The 11,269-nt window shown below is 38.3% G+C and overlaps 1 protein-coding gene across 1 annotated transcript in view; it reads right to left on the bottom strand.

Annotated features, from left to right (window-relative positions):
* Nucleotides 1-677: 677 nt before the first annotated feature.
* The window catches only part of LOC139442565 (DNA polymerase epsilon subunit 2-like), a 69,240-nt gene continuing 58,648 nt past the window's right edge, over nucleotides 678-11,269 (bottom strand). Inside the window, exon 15 of the mRNA XM_071223395.1 lies at nucleotides 678-2,285. Within this exon, the coding sequence (XP_071079496.1) occupies nucleotides 2,202-2,285 (84 nt within the window). The 3' untranslated portion in view covers nucleotides 678-2,201. The remainder of the gene's footprint in view (nucleotides 2,286-11,269) is intronic.

Genomic DNA, 11,269 nt, shown 5'->3' with positions numbered 1-11,269 from the left:
GGAAGTTGAAAGTAAAATTTAATCTTTTGCAAGTTAACAGTCAACGCGGGTATAAAATGGTTCATTCCAGATGCAAATCAATTGCACTCTTGGAAGTAGAAAGTAAAATTTAATCTTTTATTATCTGTGTGACCCCTCAATAACCACCAAGCAAATCAATTGCACTCTTGGAAGTAGAAAGTAAAATTTAATCTTTTATTATCTGTGTGACCCCTCAATAACCACCAAGCATATCATCAACTTACGGTTTGTGAATGGAAATAGAAATCTGAGTCCGAACACCGTGTCCATATTCATATTGTAAATAGTAAGACAAACGTTGAAACAAAAAATGGGACAAAAAATATGTTGGCTGACTTTCTTCGACCACAAATACAGACGAGGAATAATATCAAGTCTGACTTCTCTCGATGCTATCAAGGCACAGACTGCATTGTACGAGAACAGATCACCTTGCAGAAAATCTGCATGTCAGTGTTTATTCATGTGAATTACCCAATCAATATAACCCAAATGGCATCATTGAATGCATCAATTATTTCTGATCAATCAATTGTTTATCCTTTTCTTTCTTTGTAAAACTGATACGTTAAAAATGACAATCAGTTCGCAACAATTAGGCATGACTACTGATTGGTGGGAAAAAAAAAAAAAAAAAAAAAAATTCTGAGGAAAAAGTAAATGCTTCAATCATATATAAACAGTTTTGTAATAATTTATATTTATTTATTTATTTCATATATTTTTCAAGTACTAGTTATCATTAAGTATTTGAAGTTTCAAATATATCTGACATGAAGGACACCATGATTAGTAAAGATAATAAAAATATAAACTGATATTCAGGTATATTGGATTGAAAGCCATTTTTTTGGTCTACTCTGTAAAATGGGAGCTGAAAATTCAAGCCTTTACCTTGAAGATGTGTGTTAACATGATAATTAAGCAAAATCTTTTTTTCATTTTTTGCCCTGAAATGTTTTTGGGTGTGACAAGTAGACAATGTTCAACATGTACGTTGTGACAAATCTTATCCTCTCACTCTTTACTAAATACCAGGAAATACACAAGACACCATCTACAACAGACTTGACCATCCCAATGTACAAGTGTAAACAACAAAGAATAACGTGTGTACAACCCTCTGTTCCCACCAAAGCACTTAAAACTATTTGTTTAAATATTTAGCAACATGCCAAAGAGAGCATTTTCATAAATATAATTCTGTACACTTAATATTTATACATATAACACTTTATGATAAAAATGGTACATTATGAATTTTGTTCTCCATGTTTTGACAGATACGGAAACAATCATGAAAAAGCCATGATAAATAAGGGAAATGCTTACGGTCCTCTTTGAATATACAATTATATTACAAAATCAGGAATAAATCAACAGAATGATATTCATCAAGATGACAAGCTACCCAGGTCACCAGAGGTCAAGGTCAACAATGCCAACTTTCGGACGTTTAACTTATGAATTTTTATCAAACACATTGACAAGCACTGACAAGATGCCAACTTGAGCAATGATACACTTGTTTAAAGACACCATGAAACGATTTCTTCAACTGACAATGAGTACCGGTAAGTTTAGGGTACAAATTGACCATTTTGCAATATTTATTAAACCTCAAAAAACACTATAACCCTTTACATGCTTAATGTAGCCCCCAGGGTACTTGCTAGGTCAAATACAGCACATTGTCAACATATTCGTTCAGAGTGCATGAGTGAGTTTGATTTCACGCCGCTTTAAGCAATATTCCAGCAATATCACGTCTGAGGACACCAGAAATGGGCTTCACACAGTCCCCATGTCAGGAATCGAACCCGGGTCCTCGGTGTAACTAGCGAACGCTTTAACCACTACCCGACCGTCCCTATTCAGATTTACACTACTCCAAGTGTTGTCATCATAAGTAAGGGAGTGTATTGGCATTTTCATGACATTCCATGGACAATTTTGTTTCAAGACCACATGCGAAAACATTTTACAAATGTTTCATTGTACAAAATTTAAAAATTGAAATCTTTTGCTCATTTTGAATTCTACAAAGTTGCAAGAAACATTCTTTAATATGCATTAATGTTCTCGGAACAAAGTTGCAGACATGACTATTGACTCTGGTAGAACAAGCAGTCTTAATATGTGCTCCTTGTTTTTTAATCTTGCCATCTTGATGTTTGCCTCTAGTCCTGAATCTTGCTATCCTGAATCTCCTTGCTGGCCGGAAAGTACACTTTGAAAGCAAAGTCTGTTTTCGGAAATGAACCCTGAAAAAAAAAAGAGATCAAATATTAGAAAACATGAACGATTTTGATAAATCGATAATCTAAAGATCAGAAAATATCCAGCTGACACTCAATACCAAATAACCTGCATGAACTGATTACGTCCTTCAGGTAAAGTCTTTCATGGTGATGAACATGTGATCAATGTTTCAAAACAAAACACAACACATTCATCATAAACAATGTGTCTGACAATACAGACACGAATATCAGCCATTATCCTCCATCAAGGCACAAGGTAGTAGATGGTGAAACCTGTTGTATCGGAGTACCATCCATAGGTGAGGTGAGGTGAGGTGAGGTGAAATTAGGTTCAATGTTGTGTCTAAGATTATTGCACTTACATAGCGCTGTGTGAGTGTGTGCGCGTCTGCTTGTACTAGACCGGACTGATGCCGATTTAAAGTGCTAGCTCACTGAGATACCATGCTGCAGTTTAACATGAATACCCCACTCAGACACAGTATACTGACTGAGCTGACCAGTCCTTGTATTAGCCCCTTGTGCCAGACAGGGTAACAACACGTACCATCTTTTAACAACATTTGGTATGACGTGGCCGGGGATCGAACCCTGGACCTTCCGTTCTCTGGGCGGACGCTCTACCACAAGACCACGGAGGCGGTTCGAACCATCCATAGAATGCATTAGTGAGTGAGTGAGTGAGTTTGGTTTAATGCCGCTTTTAACAGTATTCCAGATATATCACGCCGTGTCAGCTTGGGAGTAAAGCCCTAAGTGATGCAGGTCTCAGACGGTTATCACTTTGGTAAAACCCACAAGTACGGGTATGGTGCTGACAAACCTAGAAACATAACTTGGGCAAACCGGGATTTGGACCCACAATCATAGGTTTCTGGCGTGCCCAAGGGACGCAACTCTGCACAGCAAATTGCAGCACCTTAGACGACTGGGCTACCCGTGCCCCCGATAGCATGCATTAATTATGTCATACCAGGTCATATGTCATTCCAGTCATACAATGTCACAATGTGTCCTACCATGTCACACATGTTATATAATGTCGCATGTTATTAATGTCCTACAATGTCGCATGTTATTCGTGTCCTACCATGTCATGCGTGTTATACAATGTCACCCACTAATCGTGTCCTACCATCTTACACATGTGTTATACACTGTCACCCACTAATCGTGTCCTACCATCTCACACATGTGTTATACAATGTCACCCACTTATCATGTCCTACCATCTCACACGTGTTATACAATGTCACACGTTATTCGCGTCCTACAGTCTTTGAAATAAAATAACTTGCCAGGCTGCCATCAGGACCCACAAACTTTAGAAGCTGCAGGCCCTGACTAAACTCTTCAGTCCCTCATTTAGAAAATCCCCACAGCTTAGCATCACAAATAAATCAACATGTAAAAAGGACCCATACAAATTTGAAACAACAGGCCCAACCATAGATCTACCTGTCCTGGACCTACAGCCAAGCGCTTGCTTCGAAGACTGGTGTCCTACCACATCACACATCATTCAATATGCCTTTATTTGACACCTGTTCATACATGAGATATGTTAGAAGAGTTAATAGACAATAATTTTGTATTAAAAAAAAGCCTTTGGTCTGTGGAAAAAAGCATGATCAAGTGCTACTTTAGTAAAACATTTGACCAGGGTAGAATAGGTCTTCAGCAGCCCATGCTTGCCATAAAAGGTGACTATGCTTGTCGTAAGAGGCAACTCATGGGATCAAGTGGTCAGGCTCGCTGACTTGGTTGATGTATGTCATCATATCCCAATTGTGTGGATCGATGCTCATGATGTCAATTGCTGGATTGTCTGGTCCAGACTCGATTATTTACAGACCGCCCTTATATAAATGCTGAGTACGGCGTTAAACAACAAACAAACAAACAATCAAAAGTAATACATTTGTTCCATCACATATATTATATAACCATTAACATAAAACAAGAGTCTGAAACCATCTGTTCTTAAAGTAGTTCAAATGTTTCAAACCAAAAATTATCAAAATTAAAAAAATTAATTGTCATGTTCTTGTTTACTTCAACACCCGTCACTCAAACGACAAAGCATTATACCATGTGTGCATTTATCAGCAACACACAATTCTGAAAATATGTTATGTGTTGTCATGGATACATGAATGTTGCAAAAGCTTTAATCCAAATTTCAGTTGTAAATCAATACCAAAATAGGAGGCAAATAAAAAAACCAAGCAGAGTTTGTCAAATTAGTCCCGAAGAAAACAGTCCCAGATGAGACGAAGGAGTGTCCCTGGCCTAATTTCACAGCCAAGCAAACCAGAAACCGAGTCGATCAATCAACTGATCACATGATTGCCATGTGACTGAACCATGGACCTGACCTTGCCTGCTACACTTTCTTAATCATTGAAGCAAGTCAGTCAAGGATACTTGGAAACTGTATCTCCTGATGTAGCTGATCAACATACAGCAAACGAGAAACCATTGATTATTTATAAATTTACTGCATTCTCACTTATACGACTGCGGTCATGTCAGCCATTGTTAGGCATACTCATCAGTGCAGCAGAAAAATGTGCAATGGATGGCCTAGAGATACTACCATCACGACACTGTGCTAAATCAATCACTGTCCGCAACATGCACGATAATGAAGGGCACCACCATAACAGGATTACCCAGCACTGCGTTCTGCGTATCTTGATAACATATTGTGCTGGGATAATTGTAGAATGGGCTATGGGCAACATTAACCTATACCAATATTACATATAATTTGATTGATTTTTTTTTTAATTGGCCCATTGATAAAGAATTCAAGACTATAATTTCATACATGATTAGTGATGGGAGAAAAATCTGTTTTGAATGATATTTCTGTCAGATCCCGGTAAACAGGTTTAATGTGGGAGGAAATGACAAACTACTGCCGAATGTTGATGTTAGCCATTTTGATGAAACCCCTGGAACATGGTATGATGCCGGCAAATCAAGGATCATATTCAGGTGACTGAGACTGAAACCCATGATCACCAGATCCTGGCAGCAAAGGGACAGAACTCTGCACAACAGTGGTGGAGTCTTAGACTTCTGGGCTGCCTGTATAATGACAGTATCACGATAAGGCAATTAAAGTTTGGGTCTGTTATGATCCATTAATTTCGTTCATGCGATGGTCTTACCTTAAGACCTCCCCGTGAAAATGTTAACAAATTTGAGCAATGAAAAACACTGGGATCTATACGACCAAGCAAACACTGACGCCTACACTTCAATGTATTTGTCCCATGATTCTCACTTTTTAAACCCCCCCAAAAAAACCACCCTTAACAAAACAATCAAAAGAAGCACCTTTAAATATGGTGTGCAATGTTAATTATTGATGAAGATTTTCTTAAAATGATTAAATGCTGTATACCTTCAATTCAGACCACCTCTGTGGTCTAGTGGTAGAGCGTCCGCCCGGAGAGCGGAAGGTCCGGGGTTCGAACCCCGGCCGTGTCATACCAAAAGACGTTAAAAAATGGTACCTGTTGTTACCCTGTCTGGAGCTCGGCATTAAGGGGCTAAAACAAGGACTGGTCGGCTCAGAGTCAGTATACTGTGTCTGAGTGAGGTATTCATCTTAAACTGCGGCATGGTATCTCAGTGAGCTAGCACTATTAATCGGCATCATCTGTTCGGACTAGTACAAGCAGCCACACACACACACACACACACACACACACAGACACAGACACACACACACACATGCATGCATGCACGTCACTATATAATCTTAGACGCGATGTTAAACCCCATTTCACCTCACCTTCAATTCAGCTCAGACTGACTAATTTTACTAATGATAACAATCTACTTAGCTTAAAAAATACAGGTATTCTACCTTTAGTTTGGTATTTAACTTATCCACATTTTTCAGCTAGCAAGCTAAGTTGTATCAATATGGAACAGAAGTATTAGAATCACCAGCACTAATATCAATATACATACTTCAAAGACAGCTATTAGTGTCAGGTATAAAACAACATGTTGCCCTCCTTGTCTCCTGTAATAATGGAATGATAAACAAAAACGAGTTACTACATTTTTTTACCAGAATGTCTTCTATTTCTGATATCAGATTTAGGCAAAGGTACAAAAAAGATTCAAAGGGTTTTGTTTCATTTCCAAATGGACTTGAGGAATATATAAATTGCATGTGAAGATTTCTATTTATTTATCTTGGGCTAAACTAATGTCAGGCAGAAAGCTTTAACATAAATGTCAGACTCATTATACAGTTTCAATATAAGAAATTCTTATAAGTAAAGTACACCTGACAATACATTCTCTGACAATGATTGAGAGCATATTTACCAAAGAAGATGAAAACAGTGGCACTGGAATCTACATGATTTTATACCGTTTAATCCATTCCTAAAGCAGAATGTAGGACATCACATTTTCACCCCCCCCCAAAAAATTAAATTAAATTCTTTATTCCCGAAAAAGGATGCCATCCTTAGAGCAACAGAACATATATATTAGAAAAAAAGCCTCAAAATGGCTTCATTGAAATACTGCTATAAAAACAGTACGTCAGATGACAGATTCCACGTAAAGGGAAATTCTAAAACATCCTGGTTCCTGACAATGAATGTAATGCCACTGTACAGCAATATACCCAGTTAAGCCCGAAGTGACAGGACTGCCAAAACTAGTGCCAGATGGTTTAACATTCTCACTGGCACAAAGCTAACTAAGTGTGGGTTTCATTGAGTGTCAGATAGATGATGGTGATGGCGCCACATAGCTTCAGCAGGTGGCTTTCCTGATTATCAGAAAAATCTATTGAGAACACTGAAATAGATGGCTGGTGAATGTCTAGATTAAAAAAAAAAGAAGAAGCTTCATATGGCTGGGTAATATGCTATTCAATAAAGCATATTTATTCTGATTGGTAACGAGAGTCAGTGTGTGGGTAGAGAGGGTGTGGCTGATGGTGTGGGCAGAGAGTGTGTTGTAGGACGATCTAGGAATGAGCGTTTGTATTGACAGGGAAGAAAATGGCTGAAAGAGGGCGTAGTGCCTAAAAATAGGGACTAAGGGACTAAGCGTGTAAAACATATAATTTTTGTGATGCCCTGATTACAAAATATTGAAAACAAAGAAACAACCTAAAATCCAACAAGTAATGAAAAAGAAGAATTATTTTAACAAAAGGTAATTTATCTGGGGAGTGTCAGGATTTACGTAAGTCAAAATCTGAAGCGTCAACATGGTCATAATCAATCACAATTATTGTCGTTATACAGCTGATTGCTGTTTCCGGCTTAGTTGACGAGAAAATCCACAAGGTAATCTTAATCCCTGGATGTAAAACAATGCCCAGCAGAACAAAAAATACAATTTAAACGGTAAATCAACATGTCTGGTGTATTTCAAATTTGTACTTACAAAGTATCTTATTACCCGGAATTCGCTAAAGGGGTACGGTGTAATTGTTTTCTGCACATAAAATTCAAATTATGTTTTTCTCCAAAATACTGAATCTGGTAGAGGGGGTTAAACACTAGAATTGGGTACGCACTATACTCAAGAAAATATGGTAATTATTATTTTTACCAAATTATATACATGATGTGATGGTCTATGGCGTTTTCATAATTCATCCTAAACAGTGAGATTTACTTTCACTGGCCTGTTGAGGTTCACCTACAGTTTACAATTTCAGATTAGCGGGCTTCAAGTTTATCCGTCTGTGGAACTCTGTAGGATTCTATTTCCATTCCTGGGATTCAACAACTTCAGAGAAGACGATGGGATCACCATTATCACAAACTGCGTCATACAATTTCATAACAGGAAGTGTGCTATTCAACCGATCTAACAGTCCAACCCCCACCCTGTCAGAACAGCCATTGCCCTGTCAAAAACACTGGCTCCATTCCTCCAATCAGAATCTGGCCTTGAATCAGAACTGCATTTATGTGACACGCACAACTGATGGAAAATTGTTGACAAAGGCAGTAATTGTAGACATTGTGATCAGATTACGAGCATCCTTGAGCAGGTAATCTAGATAGCAATCAGCAGTGTTTCTTGTTGCTAACAATACACAATAATCAATGCCTTAGCGAGAACCAAATATTATTTTCTGTACAGATTATGCAGTAATGAGACTATGGATCATACCCATTACTATGTCTATCTACGATTAAACTCATCAAAGGTGTCTTTGTAAACCTCAAGGATACTTGTGGGATGTTTACCACGTTCTTATACCCAGTATCCTGTCTCTGTAGATGCTAACAGTTCCCAGGGACAAAACGATCCATCATGAGTGTCCAGAACCGCTCATTAAAAAACCCATCAAGATGGTTAAATACAAATTAAATTTCATTCAGTTTATATTACCCAGCTAACAAAACCAATATCTTTGATAATATGAGTTAATGACACAAAAACAATTTACTTGCAGTAATACCTAATTACATCAGCATGACATGAAAATAGTTTCTATCGCCATAGAAACCTGCCAAGTGAGTCCCAGGGTACAGATGACCTTCATTCTATAGCATGCTCATTAAATTAGACACATTGATTTAGGCACCAAGAGGGCAAGAGACAAGTTGATTCACTGTGCACAAAGACATGTTTGTTCAAGTACATGAGCACCCTCATACTATAGGGAGACTATAGGTGTTTTTGTCAATTAGTCTTACCAAGTTAATTAAAGTCAATTAATTTTCATAATGCGCATAAAATTTCATAATGCGTATGAATGTATCAGTTTAGGAATATCATAATTACTGAGATAATGTTTCAATTTTGTACAAATCACTAATGCTAATGTCATAATGGTTTCACTAGAAATGGCTACCAGCCATGGAGCAGAAATCCCATTAACAGATGAGGCAATATTTCAACGAGTGAGTGAGTGAGTGAGTGGGTGGGTAAGTTTGGTTTAACATCACTTTAAACATGATTTCAGTATATTCACGTCGTGCCCGTTCCATGTGGAAGGAAAGCACCAGGCGATGCAGGTCTCAGATGTTTGCTGCTTTGGTGAAACCCATGAGCATGGGTGCGGAAAAACCTAGGAAAGAGTGATTTGGGGGATTCAAACCACGATCACAGGTTTCTTGATCACATAAGGGAAATAACTCTCCATCAAAAACCGAGGCGCCTTTGAGTGAGTGAGTTAGTGAGTTTGGTTTAACACCGCTTTTAACTGTATTCCAGTTATATCACGGTATGTCAGCTAGATGTGGGAGGAAAGCCCGAAGTGACGCAGGTCTCAGATGATTGCCACTTTAGTGAAACCCACAAGCACGGGCATGTTGCTGATTAACTTAGAAACATAATCTGGGTGTTCAATCATAGGTTTCTGGCATGCCCAAGGGACGTAACTCCGCACAGCGTATTGCATCGCCTTAGACGACTGGGTCACCCGTGCTATGCATCAATGGCTCAGTTTGTCATTACAGGATTTTTTTCAATTACGATCATAGGAGTTTGGTCTTTTCTACAAATATATATATATCGCTTTTAGCAATATTCCAGCAATATCACGGCAGGGGACACCAGAAGATGTGAATGAAAATCGAGTGCACACTGGTCCATACACAGGGGAATATAAGTGTAGCACAATGAGCATTCGCTTGGGGAATGGAATTTAGCATATTATTATTATTAACATGGCCTATGTCATGCTATTCTAGAAATGTACTAACCATGTTCTAGCTTGTACTTAGCTTTTATATTTCTAGTTCACAAAGAAACCATGCCATGGTATTTATTAGAAGAAATTAGGTACACAATACACATGTGGACAGATCTTGGGTGTAATACATCACACCTCTCAGAACCAGATCCTATACTTAAACATGGACTTACGATGGTCATAGCACTAAGACAGCTTTGTGCATGTGGACCCAGAACAGTTAAACATTCAAAGACTTCAACCTCTGGATACAGGGTATGACCAGGCGCAGACTACTGCATTCAATACTTACAATACAGTGAGTGAGTGAGTGAGTGAGTGAGTGAGTGAGTGAGTGAGTGAGTGAGTGAGAGAGAGAGTATGTTTTTACGCTGCTTTTAGCAATATCCAAGCAATATAACAGCGGGGGACACCAGAAATGGGCTTCACACATTGTACCGATGTTGGGAATCAAACCCGTGTTTTCGGCATGACGAGCGAACGCTTTAACCACAAGGCTATCCGACCGCCCCTCCTATACATATAAAAACTCAGGTTGACACAAATAATTAGCGCCGTGAGTCCCATGGGATACAAAGATAACATCAACGCCAATTCAATTATGGCCGTGCAAAGTGGCATGCATGTAAAACTGTACTTTTGATGTCCAATTATTTTTTACGAAACAAAAAAACTTTTGTTTAAAACCCATAACGTCCAATCAATGATTAGAGAAAGGCTTCACAAGTAATTCATAATTCATTTGTTGTTGGTATAGCAGTCATCTTTGGACCACCATTATTATGTCTGGGACTATAATCACTTCTGAGACGCCGAAGGGCTCACAATTAAGAGCCAGATAAATTCCACAACCATAAAAAAACGGGAGAGAGAAAAAAATAATCCCCAAATATGCAAATCTTTCAAATTGCTTCTGCCATGCATTGAAAGAAGCCAGCCACAATGACAGAAAACTGGAAGGGAACTACTGGCAGGCGGCAAAATATGTAGTGTTACTGATCACAACGTATTACACTTGGTGGGCGCTGTCACAAACACTTTACGAGCAATGTCAGAGAAATTCAAGGACATTTCAAGAACATGCCTCAACAGGCGAAAAAAAACCAACCAAAACAGACACTTTCCATTAAAGCCTTGTAGCTTCAAAGTTTTAAAAAATCTCTACGAACGTTTAACACAGAGGACAGACATTCTGACAATCCACTAGATTTAATCTGTATGAATATATGATGTATATATTCGTACATTTGAATCTTTCATGACAAAAAGTGTTATACTT

This window comes from Haliotis cracherodii, unplaced genomic scaffold (genome assembly GCF_022045235.1).
Source record: "Haliotis cracherodii isolate W230 unplaced genomic scaffold, xgHalCrac1.p SCAF_5, whole genome shotgun sequence".
NCBI lineage: Eukaryota > Metazoa > Mollusca > Gastropoda > Lepetellida > Haliotidae > Haliotis > Haliotis cracherodii.
The sequence above is the reverse complement of the archived record's forward strand: the minus strand, read 5'-3'. Positions and strand labels throughout refer to the sequence as shown.